The sequence below is a fragment of the Pantherophis guttatus genome, chromosome 2 (assembly GCF_059756535.1).
Source record: "Pantherophis guttatus breed Tessera chromosome 2, ASM5975653v1, whole genome shotgun sequence".
Classification (NCBI taxonomy): Eukaryota; Metazoa; Chordata; class Lepidosauria; order Squamata; family Colubridae; genus Pantherophis; species Pantherophis guttatus.
In genome coordinates this window covers 148,822,012-148,849,243 of record NC_142064.1, presented here as the reverse complement: position 1 = coordinate 148,849,243, position 27,232 = coordinate 148,822,012, and the positions used below count along the sequence as shown (strand labels likewise).

Below are 27,232 nucleotides of genomic sequence, written 5' to 3'. Positions count from 1 at the left end.
GCATGTCAACAGAATTGTAACTATTTACAGTTAAAATGATATAGAATACTATTTTTCTCATTGCGTTTATTCACTTTTTTAAAATCACACTTTCTATATTTTTTCTTTAAGAATGAATGCATTCTTATCTTAGTAGGACTTCTTTTCATTTCTTTGTTATTATTTTAAAAGCAATAAAGGAATAAATTAAAAATTTCAGAAAATAATTATAATAGCAAGAAGCCATTGACTTTCAGGAAAAATATCATGATGAATAATGTAATAAAGCTTCATTAAATTTTTCCTTGGAATTATTTTTTAAAACATGCATAATCTTGATTTAAAAATTGCATTTATTTTTATCCTATGGGCAGATTTTGTTTTATTTATTATTTACATAATTTATATTCTGCTCAATTTTAAATACTCCAGGAAGCTAATATAAAATATTATAAATATTCTAAAACACTCAATTTAAAACAACAAATATAATTAAAACATAATTAGAAATTAGAAAAAACCGACTAGAGTACCTTAGGCACCAGAAGTAAAGAATTTTTAACACCGTTCTGAATTTTAACAGTGAAAAGGGTAATTCTCCCTTGGGAAATTAGAATACTACAGAATGAGAGAGATATTGTAAGCAAACAAACACTGATTCAGCACTTCTGACTCTTAAATGTTCCAAATCTTCACTTCCTGGACTAAACACATAGGACAGGTAGACTGTTTTTGGAAGAGAGGGTTCCCTAATAACATAGGTCCTAGTCATCTAAGATTATATTAGAGGTCAATCAGTCTGAACTGTACACATAAGCATACCAACAAATGCAAAGCCCATAATATAGACATAACCCTGCCAAAATGGTTGTCACCTGCCAGCATGGTGACTGTCACATTCTCCCTAAGCTTAAGTAAGCTTCCAGGTAGTCTTCAAAGGTAGCCCCAAGCTGAATACATTTCAACAATCCAATCTCAACGTAACCATGATTCTTGCAAGAACATCCCATTCCAAAGGGAGTGTAATTGGCACAGCATCTGGACAAAGCCTCGCCTGTCCACAATTTCTATTTTCTATTCAAGAAGCACTTGTGAATCCAGTGGAACATATAAGTCATGAACCTATTAGGAGAAGCACCATCCAGAGCCTGCATAGGGCCAACACCACAACCAATATCTGATGTCTTCTACATAAACAGCAGCCACCAATACTGAAGAGGGAAACTTGTTTCTTTTAGCAAAACTTTGCTAGAATATACTTCCTGCACGTAAATTACCATAACCTTATGGTAATTTACCATAAGATTAAGGGGGGGAAGCAGAAACACCAGTTAAGATTAAAGATTGTCTTCTTAATATATATATATATATAAAATAAAGGTGAATATTTGTAGGTAAGGGCTGAAATGAGGGATCTTTGTGTTCTTTGAGCTTGGTTGTTTTCTTGCAAGATGTATTACTACCCAAAGTAGTGGCATCATCAATGCCAGCAAGCACTCCTAATTTTAGAAAATACAATAAACTACTCCATTCATAATCTCCATTCATAACTGAACCATGTTCAAATAGAATCATCACATTCAAGCTGAAAGTCTAAAACAGGAGTTGTAACTTTTCTATGCTACGTAGCCCTGAGGATGTTGCATGTTTAAACCTGGATGGGACACTTCCCCATCCAAGAATAGGGCACAATTTGCAGGTCTTCTGGGACTCGTACTATTTGATGAGCAGGAAGGCCATTGAACAACTTTGACCTAATACACCAATTGTGCCCTTGACATATGCATTCTACAAGGGACTGTTGTTGAAAACCACCCAAAAGCTTCAACTGGTCCAGAATGAGGCAGCATGGGCATGTAACCCTTCTGCTCCATGAGTGAATTGGTTGGCAGCTTCTTTTCAAGAGTGGTTCAAGTTGCTTTTTATTACTCATGGCAGAGGACCCAACTACCCAAGGGACTATCTCCCCTAGTATCTGCCCCACCACTGCAGTCCAACAAGCATGGCAAGTTCTGGGTTCCTTTGATTAAACAATACCATATACTGTACTGAGATCCTAAGATTCTCTCTCACAACACTTGCCTTCTGAAATGAGATTCCCTCAAAGATCCAGGTTAGCTCCTATCCTATTGGAAGTTCACAGGACTTTGAAGACCTGGCTCTTTACCCAGCTTTTGGCTAGAATGGGTACATACCCTTTTGAAGAGTGTTTGTATCTTTGTTGCTATCTGGTTTTCCCATCTATATTTCTTATTGATGCACTATTATTTGATATTTTTAAGATTCCTTAAGCTGTCCATCAGTAGAAAAATCCAAGTAATTTGATCAACAAACTGACTGCAGAGGCAGAGACAATGCCATCTACCAAACAATTTATTTGGCATTAAGCTATGTAGCACTTCAGGTTTGAAAGCAAAGAGATGCTTTAGAGTTCACAGGGCTACAAATGTAGAACCTTTCTGAAACTTCTTAAATAGTTGTGCCAAATCCTGAAATGACATAACTATTTGATAGGAGCAAAAATAGTGATTTTCTGAGGGACAACACCCTCCCCACATACAAACATAGCCTCCCATCATATGAAACACATGAAAGCAACAAAAATCCATCATCCCGTATCTTTCCAATCTTATATGATATTATCCACAACTCTCTGCAGTTCCACTGACCTTTTAATTTCCTGTTCCCATCATCTAACAAACACTTTTCTTACATGGGTTTTGAAAGAGATTAGATATATTTGATGTACGAATAGCTACTAGTCATGACGGTTATATACAACCTCCAAAATAAATCGCAGTGTATCTCTGAATACCAGATGGTGAAATACGGAAAGAAATCTGTTGCTGTACATCTTGCTGATGGATTTCCTAGAAACACTTACTTGGACACCGTGGAAAATAAAGTTTTGGATTCTTAAATATCTTTAAAAACACCAAGATTTATTTTAGTTTCTTTCCAATTCATTTTAGAATATCATATGTAAAGTCATGCCACACATACTGAATACAGGGATTACAACGATTAACATTTTAAAATAAAAAAAGAAATGAAGAAAAAAACAGAATTTACCCCAAGATTCCAACTATTAAGACGAGCTTCAAAGTCACTGTCATCAAAAGAAGTTTTTCTTCTATAATAATCTCCCTGAAACATTCAATTTTTAGGTAAAACATTTTAGTGCAAATAGGAAAACAGGAAAATTAGAAGAAAACATCTGTATTATATACATATTGCTATGCAATTTCTTAATATAAATCAGCAATTATTTCCACATAAATAGCAAGGAAGAATTAATTTAGCATATGAAGGCCTCTTGCCTCTTTGGGAACCTTTGCATTAGGAAATTGTTTATAAAGGCTCTGAAGGAAATGGGAGAAAAGTCTGGGAATTTAGTCAATTAAGTTGAAGAAAACTGTATAATTTTCAGAGTTTTTTGTCTTTTCATACCATTTTTTTTTTATTTGATTTATATGCCGCCCTTCTCCAGAGACTCAGGGAAGCCTACAATGCGTTAAGCAATAGCCTTCATAGTTTTGTATATTTTATACAAAATCAGCTTATTGCCCCCACAATCTGGGTCCTCATTTTACCTACCTTAGAAAGGATGGAAGGCTGAGTCAACCTTGAGCCTGGTGAGATTTGAACTTGCAGTAATTGCAGGCAGCTGATGTTAATAATAGTGCTTTAGTCTGCTGCGCCACCAGGACTCTTTTATTTATTATTATTTTATTATTTTATTTTATTTTATTTTATTTAATAAAATAATAAAATAAAATAAAATAAAATAAAATAAAATATTTTATTATTTTATTATTTTATTTTATTTTATTTTATTTTATTATTTTATTTTATTTTATTTTATATTTTATTTTATTTATTTTATTATTTTATTTTATTTTATTTTATTTATTTTATTATTTTATTATTTTATTTTATTTATTTATTATTTTATTTATTTTATTTTATTTTATTTTATTTTATTTTATTATTTTATTATTTTATTTTATTATTTTATTATTTTATTTTATTATTTTATTATTTTATTTTATTTTATTTTATTTTATTTTATTTTATTTTATTTATTTTATTTTATTTTATTTTATTTTATTTTATTTTATTTTATTTATTTTATTTTATTTTATTTTATTATTTTATTTTATTATTTTATTTTATTTTATTTTATTTTATTTTATTTATTTTATTATTTTATTTTATTTTATTATTATTTTATTATTTTATTTTATTTTATTTTATTTTATTTTATTATTTTATTATTTTATTATTTTATTATTTTATTATTTTATTTTATTTTATTTTATTTTATTTTATTTTATTTTATTTTATTTTATTTTATTATTTTATTTTATTTTATTTTATTTTATTATTTTATTTTATTTTATTATTATTTTATTTTATTTTATTATTATTTTATTATTATTTTATTTTATTTTATTATTTTATTTTATTTTATTTTATTTTATTTTATTTTATTTTATTTTATTTTATTTTATTTTATTTTATTTTATTTTATTTTATTTTATTTTATTTTATTTTATTTTATTTTATTTTATTATTTTATTTTATTATTTTATTTTATTTTATTTTATTTTATTTTATTATTTTATTTTATTTATTAAGCTACGATATTTGGTGCAAGATAAATTACCATATTCAAAACAGACATCTTCAAATGACTATTGTTAAAAAGAGGGCAAAAAAGCTTAAATACTTCAGAGTTGACTTTAGTGTTGAAAAATATATGCTACCTGTTTCCCATATTCTTTATTGGGTCCAATTTTTGCAAAAAAAACTATTGTAGTTTAAGACACATTGAAATATACTATACATACATATACACACATTTTTTATATCAGTTCTGCCTTTTTTCTGTTTTAACTTATTGGGTGTTACATTCATTTTTTGCATTTTGAAGGTTAAAGAAAACTGGTTACTGCAAATATGGAAAAACCTTACCCTTGCATTTGATGGAAGGGTCTCATCTTCTGATAAATGAGGAGGACTGGTAGAATGTGACCTTAAGGCTAGTTTTCCATTACAGGTAAATTGTTCCCTGTAATAAATAGCAATAAACAGAACATACTGAAACATCTGTTTTCTCAACAATTCCTTAATACCTGTTTCTTTCTTTATATTTCTATCTTGCCTTTCTACTTCAATACTAATATATGCATTTTCAAAAGGCACAGAAATAGAACAATTAAAGCAATCGTCATAATAAACCAACAAGAAGGTGAGGCAATATGGAACTAAAAATTGTATCAGTCAGCTTTGATCTCCTAACCCTTTTGAAAAGTAGCCTGTCTATATAATTTATATTTGCTTCCTAAAAATTATACAAGTGGTTCTCACATTAGCAACTGCCACCCGCAAACGATTCTTAAGACCATGTTCTGGAGTTCCATTGGTTGCACACATACCTGGGTCACATGACCACATTTTGGATGCTTGGCAACCAAATCACCTTTATAGCAATAGCACTTAGACTTATATACCAATTCACAGTGTTTTACACCCCTCTCTAAGCAGTTTACAGAGTCAGCATATTGCCCCCAACAATCTAGCTCTTCATTTTATCGACCTTGGAAGGATGGAAGGCTGAGTCAACCCTGAGCCTGGTGAGATTCAATCTGCCAAACTGCTAGCAGCCGGTGATCAGCAGAAGTAGCCTGCAGTACTACTCTAACCACTGCACCACCGCGCCACCTTTATGGCTGGTTTTAGTGGTCCAAGGTCACATAACCATGATTTACAACTTGTTCACTAGTTTTTAACATTTTCACCCGGTTTCCAACAAAAAAGGCCCATATGGATTTGCTTAACAACCACTGTGTTCACTTAACAACCACTGCAAAAAACTCATAACATCAGGTACAGTCATGTTGGTACTTCAACTTATGACCATCATGATTTATGATGGAAATTCCAGACTCCATTATGGTGGTAACACAATTTTAGCAACAGTCAACAAGTTACAAATTTTACGCATAAAATGGAAATACAATATTCAAAAAAAGAGGAAGGAAGAAAATATAAATATTTACTAGAGTTTCTAGAATGTTAAATCATACTTCACCAAACCCAATAAGGGAGACTTTTTCCATTTTAATTACAGTAAAATCTACAGTAAAAAAAATCTATTTTTTTAATTTTTTTTTTTTAATTTGATTTATATGCCACCCTTCTCCAGAGCCTCAGGGCGGCTTACAGTGCATTAACCAATAGCCTTCATACTTTTGTATATTTTTATGCAAAGTCAGCTTATTGCCCCCACAAACTGGGTCCTCAATTTACCTACCTTAGAAAGGATGGAAGGCTGAGTCAATCTTGAGCCTGGTGAGATTCGATCTTACTTTAATTGCAGACAGCTGGTGTTAAATTACAGTGCTTCTGTCTGCTGAGCGATCCAGGCCTTGTTTACCTTGTTGACTTCAAGAATGTCCATAGAAGCCAGTACATTCTTTCTTTGATAGAACATAGATCTTTGAGTTAATCTAACAAAGATCTGGTGTAGTAATGAATTTTGAATCATAAGGTAAATTAACATATCATTTTTCTATCTTTCTTTTCAGTCTATCAAAAATCAACATTGTCCTTTCTTTCTTTTTCATCACATTAGAATTCAATTTTCAATTTTCTACCTACCAAATTTGTTATTTTAGAAAAATATAGCTACCATTTTTAATGGTTTCATAATTAAGAACATTACCGTATCTTAATATCAACTAAGTTATCCCAGTTTCAAAATAACAAGTCTGGTTTTCATAATCAAGGAAAATAGAACTATTAAAAGTTTTAGTTTTTAGAACTACAATATTTTAATACAGTTTTCAGCTTTCTATTTTTTTAAAAAATCAACATTTTATAAGAAAGGAAGAAGACTGTAAGCAAACCTTCCATATAGTTGAATAATAGATGAAAACAACATGAAATCTGCTTAAAAATTAAATATTCTTAAATTATTAAACATTCTATTTTTCTAATTCTTAAGCATATTAGTTACAAGTATGTATAGTACATTTCATTTTCATAGCACACTATTACAAACAGTTCTAATTACTATAACTACAAGCTTCCCTTACTTTATGAGAGTTATATACAGTACCAGAGGAAAAAAGGACATGGTGTCCTTTAAATTGTGTAACCCTAATGCACTGACAAATGTGTTCATAAATTTTCAGAGCCTTACACTTAAGCTCTCAGAATAACAAAGGCTGTTAATTAACTTTCTTAACAGCCTACAAGAATCCAAAGAATAAATAATCTTAATCTTACTATGGTTGGCAGAAAGCCAGAAGCAATTTGCAAAGAACTAAGATCGTGGCACGAAGGAGAGTGAACAAAGTTGTTCCCTTCAAATTGCTTCAGTCGGCGTTCCTCCTTAAATAGGCTAAGGGAGTGGCCAATTAGCCCCAAGCCTTACTCTTGAGGAGACCTCCTCCTGAGGAGCCACTCCTGCCTTTTGGCAGCTCTGCGCACTCGTGCATCGAAAAGAGGATCCTCTTCTTCGTCCTCTTCTCTTAAGAGAGCTTCTGGAGGTTCTGAAAGCCCTGCTTGAATCCCCGCCTCTGGCACCACATCTTCTCTTGTCCGACTCGAGTGCCAGCTGCACAGGCTGCTGGCGCAGCACCACACCAGCCTCCTCGCTGTCCGAATCATCCACCAGCCGCATAGGCCGCATACGGGCCACAACAAGCTTATACTGGGCCTCCCATGCCCTACCCCATCCCCATTCCTCATGTTCCTTAACTGGGACTCCCTCTATTTCCTACTTAAAGACCAGCACATCTTGGATTACAACAGCAACCGAAGCAATGTAGTTATATAACGCTTGAGCTTTACAACACATCACTTAGCAACAGTAATCGTGGTTCCAATTGCAGATGTAACCTGAGGACTAACTGTAGCAGCAAATCACTATTTAAACATGTAGATTAGGACATGTTTAGTCTTAATCTACATATTTAACAGATCATTGAAAATTAATTGAAACATATAGCTTTGGATGATTTTCCTGAATAAATGGACAATTATAATGCTTTTGATCCATTTGTTTAATTAGGTTCTCTTTAGCACTTGTGTGGAAAGATCATGTTTTAGAACATATTTATGCAGAAATATTGAAAATTTTAAAGTATACATAAATTTTAAGAACCACTGTACATGTTTACAATCATAAACCTACAAAAACTATTTGTAAACAATTGCAGTATAAGAATATAGGGAAACAGAGTGTATCAGACCAAAAAATCTGGTACACAAATGTAATCATGTTGTTTTGAGGGGGGGGGGGTTCTTAACTTCTACATGTCATATTGGATTGATGTGATGGTTAAGGCACCAGGCTCAAACTAGGAGCCTCATAGTTCTATTCCACCTTGGGCACAGCTTGGTAACCATGGGCAAGTCACATTCTCCCAGCCCTATGAAGAAGGCAATGGCAAACCGCTTCTGAAATCTTGCCAAGAAAACTGAAGGTACTTGCCCAGGAAATTGCCAGGAGCCAACACTAACTCAAAGCCACCAAAAAAAAAGATTAGATTTTATTTTTTATACCATCTTTATTATTTTTATAAATAACTTAAGGTAGTGAACTTACTTCTAATACTTCTCCCTACAATCACAGCTCTTTAAAGTTAGTTTGGATATATGTATGTATACCGTGTTTCCCTAAAAATGAGACCCTGTCTTATATTTTTTTGAACCCTGAAATAAGCGCTTGGCCTTATTTTTGGGGAGGTATTATTATTATTATTATTATTATTATTATTATTATTATTATTATTATTATTTGATTTATATGCCGCCCTTCTCCGGAGACTCAGGGCAGCTTACAGTGCGTTAAGCAATAGCCTTCATACTTTTGTATATTTATACAAAGTCAGCTTATAAAGTCAGCGGGAAGACTCCTTGCAAGGTCGTGCTGAGGATTTTGCGCATTATCTGCACAATAAAGTCGCTCAAATTCGGGAAGGTTTGGACTCTGACTGGGTAGGTACAGGCGGGTTGTCCGAGATGTGCTTTGAGACTGTTATCTGGGATGAGTTTGACCCTGTGACCCCCGAGGACGTGGATAGGATGCTGGGGAGGTTGAATGCAACCACATGTTTATTGGACCCGTGTACCTCCTGGTTGGTGCTGGCTACCCGGGAGGTTACACGAGGCTGGCTCCAGAGGATTATAAACGCTTCCTTGAGTGAGGGTTTCTTGCCTCCCGCCTTGAAAGAGGCGGTGGTGAGGCCCCTCCTCAAGAAGCCCTCTCTGGACCCAGCTGTTTTGGCAAACTATCGTCCAGTTTCCAACCTTCGCTTCTTGGCGAAGGTTGTTGAGAGTGTGGTTGCGCGACAGCTCCCGCAGTACCTGAATGAAACCGTCTATCTAGATGTGTTCCAGTCCGGCTTCAGGCCCGGGTACAGTACGGAAACGGCATTGGTCACGTTGGTTGATGATCTCTGGAGGGCTTGGGACAGAGGTTGCTCCTCTGTTCTGGTCCTATTAGACCTCTCAGCGGCTTTTGATACCATCGACCATGGTATCATGCTGCGCCGGTTGGAAGGGTTGGAAGTGGGAGGCACTGTCTTACGGTGGTTCTCCTCTTATCTCTCCGACCAGTCGCAGTCTGTGTTGGCTGGAGGGCAGAGGTCGACCTCAAGGCACTTGGTTTGTGGGGTGCCACAAGGGTCGGTCCTCTCGCCTCTCCTGTTCAACATTTATGTGAAGCTGCTGGGCGAGATCATCCGTGGTTTTGGGGTGCAGTGCCATCTGTACACTGATGACACCCAGCTGTACGTCTCCACCCCAGACCACCCCAACGATGCCCTTGAAGTGATGTCCCGGTGCCTGGAGGCCGTGCGGGTCTGGATGGGGAGGAACACCTCCCAGGATCTGCTGCATGATGCTTACCTTCAGGCAGTGTTCTCTTCCTGTTTACCGGTCCCTCTGGCCTATGAGGCTGTGCCAGGTCAGATGGGGCATTTATTCTTGAAGCAACTTCAGAGAATTCTCTTCCACAGCCCCTACAGCCTCCAAGAACTGTGCAAAAGCACTCTCTGTTCTTTCACGATTTTTGAAGATTCTGCTGATTATGTAGAAAATAGGCCATGCCCCATTCTTGTGCTGTCTCTGTAGCCTCTGAAAATCACACAAGAGCGAGGTCTGCTTTTGGGAATAGTTGTCATCAAGTGTTGGTAAACACTGATGTGTCACCCAAAATGTGGCACATTGGTAAGGATATTGTTGTGTTAACCAACCAGCAGAGCAAGTGCACAGAGAAAAGCAATGAATACAATACATACAAACTGGTTTAACAAAGCTTTTACTTTGTAGTGAAAAACAGTTGCATAGTCTTTTAGTCAATCCAAGTATTTAGCCATTCAAATCAGTCCGAAGTTACAGATATCTTCTTACCATACAAACAGCAGTAGGTAATAAACAGCAATTCAACACCGGTAACAAATCACGATGGTAGCATATCTATCCACGATGAGAGCTTCTTCACACGACGGTAACAGTTCCAACCAACAAGTCAAGCAATAAGTCAAGCAACAATGACTATAGCTCGGCTCTCTCCTTATATACAGTTTACAGTAGTATCCACTTAAGATAAGTGGAGTCAGCAGTGCAATGACTCAACAGTACAATTAGGATAATTACAGTCAGCAGTCAGTCAGCAGTCAATTACAATGACTCATCAGTACAATTACTCAGCATTACATCTTAAAGTTACAGAATACATTTAAAGTTATAGCACACATATATTGCCTGGACAACTTGTTAGGCTTACACCATATCCTAACATTCTCCCCTTTGGACAGGCTAATATATCCCTGTTCAAATTCTCAAGCCATAGCTTTCGCAACACATTTTATGTTTAATTGCACCCTGCACTTTGGTGAAATTATCAGCAACATTGTTTTCAGACATACAATATTCTAACTGAACCATATTACTTTGAATACTCTGACGAACGTTTAAATAACAAATATCAGTATATTTTGATCTTGTCTTAATGCTAAATTTGTTGCCATTTTTATAGCAGCTTGGTTATCCTCATAAATTACAATAGGATAATCTACCTTTAATCCTACATCTAGCATTGTTTATAATAAATTAAATCAGTACATACTAGTGACAAGCATGAAAATTCTGCTTCCATAGTGGATAAACTAATATGTTTCTGCCTTATTGACTTCCATTCTATTAAACAATTACCTAACATTATCGCAATACCTGATGTACACTTTCCGGTGGTCAAATCAGTAGCGAAACTAGCATCAGCATATGCGCTCAATGTAAGATCACAGATAGGTTCTAAATATAATGCATTGTCATCTTTAAATATCTCAATATCCGCTTTGCGGCCTGCCAATGCTTATCTGTTGGCTCTGCATTATACCTTGCTAATTGGTTTACGCTATATGAAATATCAGGTCTCGACCAATTGCTAAGATACGATAGACACGTCACCTTTTATACACATCATAGGTTCACCATCATTGAGCTACCTTATTTAAACCTGAACAAGCATTTCACTGTCAATACTCCATTTCCCATTTTTCCTACATGGTAAATTAAATTTATTTAAATATTAAAAACTAAATTATAGGATGTGCATGCACATAAAACTTGATATTTTTGTAGGTAAGAGATCTATGTTTCCATCATATTTTAATATATACAAAAATAACAAAATAATCCTAAAAGGACTATTTAACATCTTATTTCAGCAACTGGCCTCTTAATTTGGAAGCTGTTTAGAGTGGAGTCCTAAGAGAGCAATCAAAATTTCAATTATAGAACATCATCATAAATTATTGTGAAGTAGTCCATTGTGCACAAGTTCAGATGCCAAGAGTTATTTTTCAATATTAGGTAATGTTGAACTAAGTTTATTTACAAGTCATTTTTCTTTAGCTCTTTATAAATTTACTACTTCTCATACTGTTATCTACTATTTTTCAGGAGCTCAGTTGGCATAGATATTAGAGTAATCAAATGCTTTGTATTTAAAGACAAAAAGATATTTTGGAGCAGCCAGAGGTGCAAACACAGCATTTTCCTTCTTAAACCACAACATTTTCTTGGCATTGTATACGGCAAAAGTAATTAAAAATAGTGCTGGTAAATGTACATAAGATTCTCAAGTGGTCTCCCACCTAGATCTTAACCAAATCCAGGCTTACTAAGCTTCAGAAAGTAGCTACATTATAACCCAGTAGACCACACGAGCTTAAGAATTCTTTAAAAGCTAAATACAAAATAGTTTTTCATACTGGACCAACAAATGACCAAGTATTACCACCAAGTACTTCAGCATATGTTGTATTTGTGGCATCTAGTCACTATAACACTCTGAATGATTTATTATAAAACTATCAAAACAGAAAGAAAGCAGCATAAAGAGGGAAAGTAATCTCCAATTACATCCAACATACATTGCTACAGCTATGCACACCTTGAAAATGACCTCATATGAGTACCAAACATACAGGCTCAGGCTCAACCCTTCCAAGACTGAGTGGCTGTGGCTCCCGGCATCCCGATATAGTCAGTTGACTCCATCACTGACTATTGAGGGAGAGTCTTTGGCCCCTACAGAAGGGGCTCGCAATCTGGGAGTCCTCCTGGATAGGCAGCTGTCCTTGGAGGAACATCTGACAGCTGTAACCAGGGGGACCTTTTGTCAGGTTCGCCTGATTCGCCAGTTGCGGCCCTTTCTTGATCGGGATTCCCTGTGCACAGTCACTCATGCCCTCGTCACCTCTCGCCTTGACTACTGCAACGCTCTCTACATGGGGCTCCCCTTGAAGAGCACCCGGAGGCTCCAACTGGTCCAGAATGCAGCAGCGTGGGTAGTGATGGGAGCAGCATGGCGCTCCCATGTAACACCGCTCCTGCGCGAGCTGCACTGGCTCCCAGTGGTCTTCCGGGTGCGCTTCAAGGTGCTGGTTATCACCTTTAAAGCGCTCCATGGCATCGGGCCTAGCTATCTTCGAGACCGCCTGCTGCTACCAACGACCACCCATCGTCCCGTGCGCTCCCACAGAGAGGGCCTCCTCAGGGTGCCATCAGCCAATCAATGCAGGCTGGTGACCCCCAGGGGGAGGGCCTTCTCTGTGGGGGCACCTACCCTCTGGAATCAGTTGCCCCCAGAGATAAGGAGAATCCAAGACCCTAGCGCCTTCCGCTGTGCCCTTAAAACCCACTTTTTCCAGCAAGCCGGGCTGGCTTAAGAAGAAATTTTAAATGTTTTAATTGGTTTGTATTTTTAATTTTGGGCCAAATTTATATATATTTTAATTGTTTTTAATATTTGTATTTCATTTTTTTAATTTTGGCTGTACACCGCCCTGAGTCCTCAGGGAGAAGGGCGGTATATAAATTTAAAATAAAATAAAAAAAATAAAATAAAATTTTCAAGCATACACAACTTTAATTTATCAACAGGGGAAAGGCAAGGGGCGTCAGACTGATGCATTATATTGCAGTATTGTCATGCAAGTTCTCCCCCCATTTTTAGATTCATTGCCACGTCATAAGCATGCCCACAAAGCAGGGGTGGGCAACCATGAGCAACTTTATGACCTGTGGACTTCAACTCCCAAAATACCTGAACCAGCCACCATGCCAGCCACCCCTGCCACAAAGGATGGAGTTTACAATGTAATATTGTGTTTGTCAATAACCACTGCTCACATTTATTCACATTCACATATATTCAAAGCTCAAAATCATTTTTTTTTGGGGGGGGGAATTCTGACATGGAATCTAGAAATTCACAGCCTACTTTTAACTTTCCGTACAGATATCAAGACAACAGTAAAAGAGAGTAATAACAATTTAATAATATAAAAGTTGTACCTCTCCAAAAGTGCATATACAAACCAAATGTCTTTTTTTTAAAGAAAAGGGTATTTTTAAAGATCTTATAAGGAAAAATACTCAATTTTTATATCAGATAATGAAAGAGTTCACCAATGAGAAGTCATTATAAAGAAAATACTGCTATATACTTCATGAGCAACCACACCCATAGGATGCCATAATTTGACTGCAATGCATGGTAAAGAGAGATGCAATTGGGTTTCTTTTCAATAATCTAAAATTCAGCTATATTAGTATTAGGGTAACAATCATTCAGGGTGGAACCCTTCTAGCTTTTGTACTATTGTTCTGATTTTCCATATTACTAGAAGTGGCCATCTATACATTTCCATTGCTGTCAAGAAATTATTAGGGGGGAATTATAGGTACATAAATCTAAAAAGAACAGGAAGTGACATAGCAAAATCCAAAAAAAAAAAAAAAAAAGTAGCCCTCCTGATTACAGACTGCTATATTTCCATCAATCTCAGCTGTCAATTCCTGCAGAGAGTTGTGATCACATGTGGAATAGGCATTGTCACAAACACAATAAAAAGAAGAGTAATAAAGAGCAATAAAAGATAGGTTATAATTCTAGTGTGCCAAAACAATCAACTTCTGAAGTGAAACATAACTTGGATTGATTAGAACAGTCTTTTTACTGTCTATAAGTCACTATTTTTTTCAACAAATCATTCCAGCTAGAAAGGGAATGGATATCGATGCACCCTCAGAAAACTCTCAGAGAGCACAAAGAAATCTTTTACTCTGTTCTACAGTACACCATCACCATCTGCTGTCTATTTCAGCATCTTACACTAAGAAACAAGTAATAGCTAGCTGCCCAGAAACTTTTTTTAGTGATTCAATTGCAGCAAACTATTAAAGTTCATTAAAGAAACAAATTTAAACATACAATTTTACTTTATTTTTTAAAAAAATCCAAATGCCCATACAAAGAGAGAAATGTGAAAGATACGGCATGTATACCTTTTCAAAAGCCAGAAGCTTGGATCCTCCCAAAAGAATAATGAACAAAGTGAGCATCCTCATATTGTAATTTTTTTTCAAATAGACATATTCTTTGAACAAGTGTCTGACGGTTCAACTTTAATACAGTCTATGCATTTTACATTGCAGTTATATACCCCAAAACACATTAACTGAAGTACCAGTATCCATCACTTTTGTGCCATAATGATATTATTTTTGCAACTAGAAAGGCAGTATGTTTCACAACTAGTTATTTTAATTTGTATTAGAATTTAGGAATTTAAATTTCTCTCTGCTTCATAAAAACATATATTTTTGCATTATCAAAGTGATTGTGGGTTCTGGGAAGAAATAATTACATATATTAATTTCACTGAGGCAGTTTAATATTTTTGAACGCTCATATTCCATTGAGCTTCCACTGAGCTACATAACTATTAAATGGAAATTGATAATTGGACAAGAGAAAATTATTCCCTGCCCTTCTTGTTCCTAAAACGCTAATCCTTCAGCACTGGAATACTTTATGTAATTGTTGCTTCACATTTTCCATTTGTTGTTTTCACAAAACACTGCACCATCAAGCCAGCGGTCACTTTGATCTGGGTACTTGGCAACCTGTTCACAATTATGACTGCTTGCCAAGCCTTCCCTATCATGTGATCGCCATTCACAATCTTCTCTGCTGGCTTCCGTGGAAATTCATTGAGTCCTGAGCATAACCTCCCATAGTCTCCCTTATCTGTAACTCTATCCACTTAAAGACCATACATTCGCTTAATGATCACCACCAGGTGTGCTGGGATTGTGATTTTGGTTGTTGAGTGAAGCAATCATGTAGGCAGTCACATGACATCTTGCTTAACAAACTCTTTATTAAATGATTTCTCAATGGGACTGGCTGCCCCTCCCATGCCAGCCAAGGAGGCATGCTGCAAGTCCTATTGCTAGGGTATTCTGGTAGGCGGGGTCCAGGAGAAGAGCCTTCTCTGCCATTGCTCCTGCCCTTTGGAATATCTTGACCCTCCCAGAGTGAGGTTAGCTCCCACCCTCCTGATCCTTTGCAAGAGTTTAAAGACCTGGCTCTGCCAGTTGGCTTGGGACTCTAATGGGAGAGGCTTCACATCACCTCCCCGCTGTTCATCCTACTCACTCACTTACTCCTCATCTTTTAGTTAGGGTTGTGTATTTATATTTGTATAGTATTTTGTTCATATTGTGTATAGGTTTTGTATAATTTTACCCTTTTAATATTGTAAGCTGGCCAGAATTATCATGGCAAGATGGGTGGCCAATCAATCAATCAGTTTGTTTGTTTGTTTGTTTGTTTGTTTGATTGATTGCTAGTCCTAACTGTGATCATAAATCAAAGATTACCAGTATATGTTCATGATTGTAACATGGAAACACGATTTTCATTCTTCTCCTTTAGCTTAATTTATAACATGACCTCAGTTGTTCATTATCTGTTCCACAATCAGCCCCTGGACATATCTTTACCATTATAACTGAGCTCTTTCACTTCTTTGCACAATAATATAGTTAATTAGATGTTTGTGTGCTCCATCTGGTGATATTTAGATATGTAGGCATTGCTTTGTTGTTTGAAGACAGTAATGGAAACCATTCGATTAAAAAAAACTGATTAAATTGTTCTTTCATTTGTTTCCTCAGCCATACAATCTGACCATATTTCCCTTCTTAATATTTTCAATTCTGGCATTCTGATCTCCAGCTACAAACAGCACATATTGCTTAACTGTTCTATCAACTTCAGATGTAATTTGACTGCCAACCTCAACTTCCTTTTCTCCTGCATCCATATCACACCATCACCTTGAATAACAATCATATCAAAGGGGCTGCGTGCAATCTAATATATATAATTTTGTCAGTGCTACATTATACACAACTCAAGAAAACAATATTATTCCTTATTTTTCCTGTTCTGAACAGTAAAAAAATGATTTTCTGACTGAGAGTCCAATCCATTTCAACTCACTGATGCCTAATAGATCACTTTTAAGTTGAATCATTTCCTCTTTCACTGTGTAAGGTTTCCCCATGCTCAAGCTTTTTATGTTCCATCTTCCCACTGCAATTCTGTTTCATAGCCTCTGATGTTCTTTTCTTACATGATAACATCAGCAATCAAATATCCAAACATGGCTTTAATCTACCGTTTCCCTGAAAATAAGACCCTGTCTTATATTTTTTTGAACCCCGAAATAAGCACTTGGCCTTATTTTCAGGGAGGTCTTATTTTGGGGGGCATGGAGCAAGCTGGGGCTCCTTTTGCCATCTTACCTGATTTCCAGCTCTGCGATTAAATATTTTTGGGGCGGGCTTATTTTCCGGGGGGGGGGCTTATTTTAGCGCATGCACTCAAAAGCCCGATTGGGCTTATTATCAGGGGATGTCTTATTTTCGGGGAAACAGGGCAGCCATTTCATAAAAACCATTAATATTCCAAAAGATCATCAGTCTTCCTTAGTAACAGGATGAGAGTCATCCAATGTGAGAGGATCATCTGTCATGGGTATTCTTTTTGAGCCACCAATAACCAGATTGACCCAGATTACAACACAATACACTGGAAATTTGGACAATTGATTTTTATTGGTTGATTCAGCCTTCCATCCTTCTGAGGTTGGTAAAATGAGTGCCCAAATTGTTCAGAGCAATATGCTGACTCTGTAATCTACTTAGAGAGGGCTGTAAAAGCACTGTAAAGCAGTATATAAGTCTAAGTGCTATTGCTATTAATATATCTCCCCTCGGTGAGAGCAGGGAGCATTTTAAAATAGGAAACCTTACAAATAAAAAAAAGGGAATTATAAATGTCTAGAACTATTGACAGATACATCTTAATAAAACTATTTTATATTTTAATTATTTTCTATAAGGTCTTTATCTACACTTGACTTTAAAGTCCAATTTCACTATATTCTCGTATCTTTCTGTTTTGTATCTCAGATATATTTATTTCTGACCCATTTTCAGTGTTCTTAATCTCATTATCTCCATGGTCACTCTCATACAGATAAGAGTTCAATCTCTCTTATCTTTTTTTTAACTTCTGCTGTCCATTTCTGCAGACTTTACTTTTTTATCTCTTCTCATTTGTTTCTGGCTGGACTTCTTGATTCTTTTTCTTTTATGCTGCATCTTTATATCATCTAAGGGAAACAGCTTTAAAAACTTTTACCTCATTCCAGACTGAGGAAAAGAAACAAACAGTTCTCACACCCCAGTTTTCTCAGTTGCTGCTTCCTTTCCTGTTACTTCTACTCATTAGGTTATCTATCAATTGCCCATTTACTTTGGTTCCTGACGTTTGGCTTTGTTTAATCCACTTCTTCATCCTGAGGTCCATGGTTGCAGACACCCAGGCAGTCATCTTATCTTCCCTCCTTCTTGTCTCCTGTCCAACATTTCTGTTGTTATCTGGGACATCCTGATGATGGGAGAGGAACACAGGTGCATACAACCTGTTCAGGCGGTCTGTCCTTTCACTGCCATCATCCTGTACTATAGTATAAACAAGCAATTTATCTTGTCTGGGCAGCTGGCATCAGCAGGTAGGCAAAAAGTGAAAAGGGAAGAAATTTGGGGGAGGGGGGGATAGGCAGGTGGGGGGAGTTCAAGAGGTGGCAGTCCCTTCCCTTATGGAAGTTCAGGGCTGGGAGGGACCAAGCTACAAATGGCTCAGATCAGAGTGGATCCTTCCCTAACAACCACTGGGATTCAGTTAAAGACAACAGGGACTGCCAAATCTGTTGTGGTTAAGTAATGCAGTCACATGACACCACACTTTTATAACCATATCACTTAGCAATGTTAATTTTGGTCCTAATTACCGTTCTTAGCCACGGACTACTTTTAGTGCAGATTTAAAACTGAAGGAAGAAACATACTAACCTGCACAATGCTGATGATACTATTCTAATAGACAAAAATGCAAAGGATCTGGAAGGTTTATTAATAAAAGTCAAAGAGCGTAATAAAGAAAATGGGACAAATATTAAATATAAAGAAAACCAAACTATTGGCAAGTACAGCAACCAGCTTTAGAATTTAAAATGAAGACATCAATGTGGTAGGTAACTTCTGTCTTTTAGAATCAACCATCAACAATAAAAGAACAAACTTTCAATAAAAGAACAAACTTTGAATTTTGGTGTTGGTCTTGTCCATAATGTCCAACGCTATCATCCAGTCTTTTTTTAAGAAACATTAACATTTTAATGCCATACTGATTTAGCAGTTATTCTATGGTTTTATTGTTCATTATTTAGAATAAAGTTCTCTGAGGTGGGTGGCCTCATAAGTAATATTTATAAATAAAATAAGACTCCTGAGACTACCATAGACAGGCAAAAAAACAAACCAAAGGATTGCTGAACAATTCAACCTAGAATCCTCCTCAGAGGCACAAATGAGCAATCTCAAATTATCCAATACATTATGAAAAGACCTAGTTCTGTAGAAAAGGCTGTAATAGTGGAGGAGGATAAAAGGAAAGAAAAGAGGACAACCAGCAGCAAGGTGGATAGGCTCAATTATAGCAGCAATGGAAACATTCACTAATGGAAGACTGAAAGACCAGGTTAGAGTCAGATTGTCAGGAAGAAAAATATATCTATGTGATTGCTAAAAGTCAACAACAACTTGATGACACATAATCAATCAGTACCTATGTCACATAATTCCAACCTCAATTGTCATGAACTGTTACACTGATATTCAGCAATTCCATCACTGAAGTCTGAAGGTTACAAAGCCACCAAAAGAGTTGAAGGTTGCAGGTGAGCCACTACTGCCTTATTTTTTTATTTGTTTGTATCCCACCTTTATTGTTTCTACAAATAACTCAAGGTGGTGAATATATCCAACACACCTTCCTCCTTCTATTTTTCCCACAGCAACAACCTTGTGAGGTGAGGTGGGCTGAGAGTGTGACTGGCACAGGGTCACCCAGCTGGTTTTCATAGCTAAGGTGGGACTAGAATTCGTGGTCTGCTGGTTTCTAGCCTAGAGCCTAAACCACTGACAGTAAAAATACAATTACTGAGGCAAAGATGAAGCATGGTACTAGAAATAGAAATATAACCAGCAATTGGTAAGGATAAGCCATAAATAAAGATGAAGCCACCTTAAGCTGATGTCCTATTAAGTAATAAAAGCCAATTTACCACATCAAAAGAAACCAAGTCTCTTGGAGATAAACTACAACCATGATCTATTTTAAAAATTACTCATTTTGAAAATATAAAAAAGAACATCAGTCTAGCATTAATTATATCTCCAATTCTTACCTCTGTTTAGATGGTGTGCTAACCAAAGCAGATTCTTCTTTAAAAGAAAGTTTCCATGATTCATCTGGTTTATGGTCACTTTGGCCCAATTCTTCCATGACCCAGTCACGTAAATCTTCCGGGATGTTACTCCAAGCTCTTTTTGAACTTGGTTCATCAAAATAGATTGACTAGATTTTCAAAATAGAATATTGAAAAATATGTTTCACAATGTAAGCTTCCAGAAATAATCATTACTTTGTTTAATAAATTCCACAATAACTCTAAATACTAGGTAGTCATTGGATCCATTCAACAATGGATCATTTAGTATAATATATGACTCTTGACACAGTAGCTCATTTCAATTTCCAATGAATACACCCTTTATTGCAAGTTTAAATCAGAAATGTATTCAAATGTGCACAGGTCATTTATTTTACAAACTTCCCTATTAACATATCTAAATCTCCTACAACTATCATGACAGTACTGTACTATCAATAGACTGAGGCATATTCAAAAACATGCAGTTCTGTCTGCTTTCATATTGCAGTAGTAAAATCTTTGGCTCATATCTTTTCATAGTATGTTTTCTACAAAAGTTCCCAAGACATTACTAATGCCCCAGAATTCAAACTTTCCCCGATGAGTCCTGTGAATGCCATGGATGTATTAAAATTACTTGAAATAACCTCCAGAATACATCAATTTGTAGCCATGTAACCTGGTTTTATAGTTGTTTGCAACAAGGTCATGTTCAGCATCCTTGCTACCTGTCCTTGCCCTAAATTTTCCTTATGCATCTTATCACATTTAACGGTGCTAAATCATATTTTAGTTCTTAATGTTGATGCTAATCTATTCTAAATTAGTGGTAACATCATCCTGTGATGCATTATTCAACTGGATATAAAGCATCTAGAGTAAACCCAGGCATTGATTTGGGACATTATTATAGGAGCTCTGGCATGGGCAAATGAATCTAGTATTTTTGCATTTTTATTGTGCCTCAAAGCAATTTTAATTTATTTCTTTTAGCCCAATTCTCAAGGTGGGGGGATTGTTCATTCCTCAGAGTTTTTGAATAACTGGGCAGCCATCTAAATTCTATTAATAAATAAAAGAAGCCCTAATCAGTTCTTTCTTCCCAAAAATAGAAATATGAAACATACTGGTTTTAAATTATAGCAAAGAATTATATTTACCATGTATGATGGAAGTGTTTTCAATATGCCTGATTCAGGTTTTTGTGTAAATGGTCCCTCCAACACTCCTCTCTTTAGCATATGAAGAAGCAGTTTTGCATATAAGTTTCTATTCTTTCTACCAACAATTCCTGTGCCAGCACCTGAAGGCTCACAAAGTTTTTTAATCCAAACAGCACATCTGTAACGTTCTGAAGAAGGCAAAAGATACATTTAGGAAACAGAAATTAGTAACAATATTTCTCCATCCTGAAGTCAAATATGCAACTTCTTTATTTCAAGATAAAGATTACAAAACAAATGTATTACTTAAAATGTTGTGCAGAATATTATCTTTAAATACCTAATAACACAAGAAACATTAAGATGCAGACAGCCTGATACATTTACTTCTAAGTTAGGACTCTTTTTTAAAATTAAACAGTTACATGCTACATTAATAAACAGTTACATACTACATTAATTTTTAAATTAATTAGCAAATTAATTAAGTTAATGTATTTTAATGTATTTATTCATGTGAAAAGAAAATTATTTTTTCTGGGCTTGTTTAGACAGCCAAAGTGTGACTCCTTTGAAAATTAGGCAAGTTCTTATACCAACTTCAGTAAGCAATGACTGACTCGTCCAACATTTAAAGGCACTAGGGACTGGGAAGCAAATACATTTTTAACCTCCGAATTCATAGGAGAAATTCACATTATAGACTAATCCTAATATGAAGATTGAGAGGATGGAAAATGTTTTGCTACATTTAAGGACTGCATCCTTTTCCTCTGAAGATTCTGGGAATTTAACAGTTTTTCCAAACAAAAAGTTTTTCTCCTTGTGCACCTTTCTTTCAAATTGAACTGAATAGTAACTCCTTTTATTTACCTCAGGTTTTTTTTTTAATTTGATTTAACTGCCACCCTTCTCCGGAGACTCAGGGCGGCTTACAGTGCTTTAAGCAATAGCCTTCATACTTTTGTATATTTATACAAAGTCAACTTATTGCCCCCACAAACTGGGTCCTCAATTTATCTACCTTAGAAAGGATGGAAGGCTGAGTCAACCTTGAGCCTGGCGAGATTCGATCTTACTTTAATTGCAGACAGCTGGTGTTAAATTACAGTGCTTCTGTCTGTTGAGCTAAACCAGGCTCAAAACCAGGTTTGCCAATGATTGCTTTCTATCCAAATGCTCTCATCACTCTATCAAGCTCTCTCATTTTTATTCTCATCCTTAACTCATAAGGTAATTTAAAAATAAAATAAATTTAACTTAGGCATGTTAATGTTCTCCAAACTGTCTACCACTTTTATTTATTTATTTATATACTATATTTAAAAACTGCCCATCTCTTCAGAGAGTGACTCTGGGCAAGGTACAAATAAGTTAACAACATAAACACTATATATAAATATTATAATAAAAACAATTAACACAGGAATAGCTGAAGTTCAAGATTAAAAAGGTGGAGGAGGGGCTTTGGAGTATTAGCCAGCCCAATGGCTGCATGCTCTTCTGTGGGCCCCAAGCAAGTTGACAGAGCCAGCCAAGCAATTACAAACTATCAGGAGGGTCAGGGCATGGTTCACCTCTGCAGAGAGAAGGTTCCAAAGGGCGGAGGGGCCAATGGCAGAGAAAGCTCTTTTCCTGGGCCCTGTCAGTTGCAATTCTTTAACCGAAAGGGTTCGCAAATACCTTCCCTGTCTGACCAAGGGGGATGGGCCAATATAATGGAGTGAAGACAGTTCCACAGGGAATCCAGCCACATGCTATGTACGGCTTTAAAAAGCATAAACACATCTTGAATTGGATCCAGACGTAAACCAACCCCCAAAGCAGCTTGTGCAGCAGAGGTGTTACATGTGCTATTCTTGGGGCACCTACAGCTGCTCACACAGCTGAAGCTTCTGGGTACTTTTCAATGATAGACCCATCTAGCACACACTGCATTAGTCCAGACAGGAGATGACCAGAGTGTGAGTGATTGAGCGAAGAGCCTCCCTACTCAAGAATGAGTGTGATTGTCACACAACATGAAGAGCAAAGGCTCTCCTAGCCACGAATGTTACTTGCTCTTTAAGCAAGAGCCATGAGCCCAGGAGGGTCCCTAGATTGCGCACCTGTCTGAGGTACTGCCGAACTATTTAAGACCAAGATGATAAACAAATCCCCCATCACCCACCCACAACCACTCCACTTTACCAAGGTTGAGCAGTAGTCTGTTAACAGTTTCCTATCCTGACCCCCATTATCCCAGGCACCACAAAACAATATCGACATCACTCATTTCATCCAGGATGGAGGTATATAAATGATGATATCTCACCCAATGGTGACAGATGATCTCATCCAACCCTTACATGTTAAAAAGGAGAAGAGAGAGCACCGAGTCCTGCATACCTACAAAGTAGGGGGCTGTGAACTGCACCTCTCATTTCCTATCAACACTAATTGGGACTGGTCTTAGAGAAAGGAAGTGGACCAGCAAAAACCACCCCCAATTCCCTAAATTGACCCAAAAGAATACCGTGGTTGATTGTCATGAACTTCACAGAGAGGTCAAGGATGGATGGATTACCTCTATCCCACTCCTGCCAGATCTAACAGTGCAACCAATGCCATTTCTGTACTGTATGCGGGCCTGAATGCTGACTGAAAAGGGGTCCAGATAACTCATTTTAATCAGGGGTTTTCTGGAGTTGCAGTGCCACTACCTTTTTGACCACCTTCCTTGCTCTATCACTTTTTATAATTGCACTATATTTGAGATATGTATAAAACTACCACATTTTGAACGAAGTATTTTTTTTAAAAAAAAAGGCTCCTTTATAAACTCTTTAGTTTTTTTAAATAACAGTAAAGCAGCTTGTTTTTCAGAAAGGGCAATGAAATCAAATTTGAAATTAATTTCTTGAAGTTCTCGTCTCTCAACTTACATCTCTTCAAAAGGCAACAGAAAAATGTATAAATGGTAAACACTTTATGGGAAGCAAAAAGCTTTCAACTGAACCTTAACCCGTGACATTTTCATGTTAAGATTGAGTGCTTGTATCTCTGAGTCCATCTAAAAATTGCAGGTCTTTTATTTCTAACTCTGCAGTTCCTTTTCTCTCATCTTCAATTTTCTCAGCCTGCTTTGTTCCTTTAAATCTGTAAACTTGAAGTAACATTATTTGTTGTGCTTTCTTCCTAAATATCCCTTTTTGTCAGTAACTGAGTCATGTGTTCCATGTTGGAGTTTCTGTACTTCTGTACTGTTTCTGTACTTCTGTACTGTTTCTATTATTAGTGCCACTTTGTTCATTGCCTAGAATCTGGCAATTATTTTGATTGGTATCATTTTATACGAATTTATTTTTTCTGTTTAATAATCGTTTATGAACTTCCTCTGATATTTTTGTTTTTTGTTTTTGCCCATTGCAAAATATGTATTTCCTCAGACTTCCTTAAACCTCTGGTTCTTGCTTCCTCAAACTCTTCATTTAACAAACCTTTTTTTAAAAAAAACTTGTATTACTTGACATTACCACCACATGCGGCAAAATTAATCTACTTGTTTAGAAGTGGCATAATTTCTTCAACATTTATTTTGGGACTAAACAAATATATTTTGAAATCTCACTTGGTGCTGCTCCAAATTGATAAACTATAAAGTTACTGTTACTGAAATTTAATTTAAATTAAATTGAAGCCATCTTTCTCATAATTTCTTTTCCTCATAAAGTACTAACTTGGGAGTGGAGTTATTATATTCTGTCTCCCATTTACTCAGGAACAGCTGATTATGGACAATGGAAATTTTTTTAACACAAACATATGAAAAGAGAGAGAGAGAGATGAAGAATTGTTTTTCTTTATCAAAATTCTTCCTCTACCAATACATTTCTTTTGTTTTAAATATCACAGGCAATCTCCTAGTATTATTTGAATAGCTTTACAATACTATAGGACTAGAACAGTTCAGTTACATCAGGTTCTTGCTTACTGATGAGTTAAAGCAAAGGGTGTCATGGCAATTTGCTTGGTTCCTCTTTCTTTCCAGGATACACTATTAGTACTTTCCCTTTCCCTTTTTCCTACAATGGCAGAAAACTCTCTGTCTGCTTTGAAGTTTCCAGAGATACCTGTGTGAACAACCCAAGATTAAAAGAAATATGTAGTCCTCGATTTATAACTGCTTACTTAATGACCGTTCTACAGCACTGAGAAAGTGACTTAAGACTGTTTTTCACTTATGACCATTGCAGCATTCCCATGGTCACGTGATCAAAATTCAGATACTTGGCAACTGATTTATATATAATGACAGATGCATTATCTCGAGGTCATATGATCATCTTTTGTGACCTACTTACAAGCAAAGGCAATGGGGAAGCCAGATTCACTTAACAACTGTGTTACTAACTGCAGTGATTCACTTAACAACTATGGCTAAGAAAGGTCGTAAAATGGAGCAAAATTCACTTAACAAATGTTTCATTTAACAACAGAAATTTTAGGCTCAATTGTGGTCGTACATCGAGGACTACATATACACACACACACACACACACGACTACCTATAGATACACACAATTATATATGACTATCTATACACACACAAAATTATATATGACTACCTATACACACACACACACACACACATTCTTTCACTTTCATTAAACATTGGCTCTTTCTCCATATTACTCTCTCCATCACATCATCACAGAAAATATTTTCTAAATTATCAACTAAGCACTGAATTCCTATTTATGTATCTCAAAAACATTTTATTCTATTTTTGTGTTTTGCATTGAAAATATGAAGGAAAAATTTTATATCTGCCAGCACATAAGTTTCTTCCAAATCACATTTTCCAGTAATTTTAAGAGTTAAGTAAAATTATTACTTACTTTACTCAGACATGTTTCTATGTAATGGAAAACAAAATATGAAATGCATCAATTGTCTAATCTTTACCTGATTTATGAGGTAGTTTTAAAACATAAGACTTCATATCCACAACATAATGGTCAAATTCTGAATCCAATTTCTCCCATGCTTCTTCTTCACTGCTCATTGTGGTCAGTCAATAAACTATGTACAGATGGGTTCTTCAAGATTACTGAAAAAAATCATTCAGAAAATCAGGACCAGATTATATCTATCACTATATTCATAACTTAAAAGAGGCATCAAACATTACACAAAATATTTTCCCTGAGGCAATAGATAATATTTCTTGCCCTCCTCCCTCTATATACCTTTCAGAACAGGAAGAAATTTTAATTATACTGAAAATGAAAATTATACTCAAAATGAAAGCTTTTATATTTTGCAGTTTTTATCTTAGTAGCTACTACATTTTTCCAAATACTATATTTTATGAATATATTTTATGGGGTGTGTGCTGACTCCTTGTATAAATGGGGAAAGACACCTTCAGCACAATGTGATTGCGGGGCCCCTCGACAGACTATCCAGCATATAGTGAGGGAATGCCCTAACAGAAGGTATCCAGGAGATTCTAGGAACTTCCTCTGCATAACAACGGCAGCTACTAACTGGATCTCCAAACTTGACATTAAACTTTGAAATGTTATTTCTGTTTTCCTTTTAGGTTTTCTTACTGTTTTTTTATTGTTTTTATTGTTTTTAACCTGTAAAAATGAAGTGTTTTAATACTGTGTGTGACCAATCATACGCTAAATAAATAAATAAATAAATAAATAATAAATAAATAAGAATAAGTTCAAATATATACAGTGAAGCATCAAATAGCATCCAATCCAAAAGCACCAAGTCCAAAGATCTCTGCCTTGGATGGTTATAGGAAGTGTTAGAGTTCCCACTGTAACTGGAGACAAAGCAAAAGGGAAATAGTAGGGACATCCAAAATAC

General features: G+C 35.8%; 1 protein-coding gene across 7 annotated transcripts in view; it reads right to left on the bottom strand.

The window, feature by feature from the left end:
• The window catches only part of CEP112 (centrosomal protein 112), a 299,264-nt gene extending 272,806 nt beyond the window's left edge, over positions 1-26,458 (bottom strand). For all 7 annotated transcript variants that reach the window (XR_015732452.1, XR_015732453.1, XM_034412661.3 and 4 more), the window contains exons 1-5: positions 26,312-26,458; positions 21,362-21,552; positions 20,175-20,344; positions 4,957-5,053; positions 3,052-3,126 (exon numbers count right to left, since the gene is read on the bottom strand). Coding sequence is in view for 5 of the 7 variants with exons in the window: in XM_034412661.3 (XP_034268552.2) it covers positions 3,052-3,126; positions 4,957-5,053; positions 20,175-20,344; positions 21,362-21,552; positions 26,312-26,411 (633 nt within the window). In the remaining 2 variants the exon portion in view is untranslated. The remainder of the gene's footprint in view (positions 1-3,051; positions 3,127-4,956; positions 5,054-20,174; positions 20,345-21,361; positions 21,553-26,311) is intronic.
• Between the last annotated feature and the right edge of the window lie 774 nt (positions 26,459-27,232).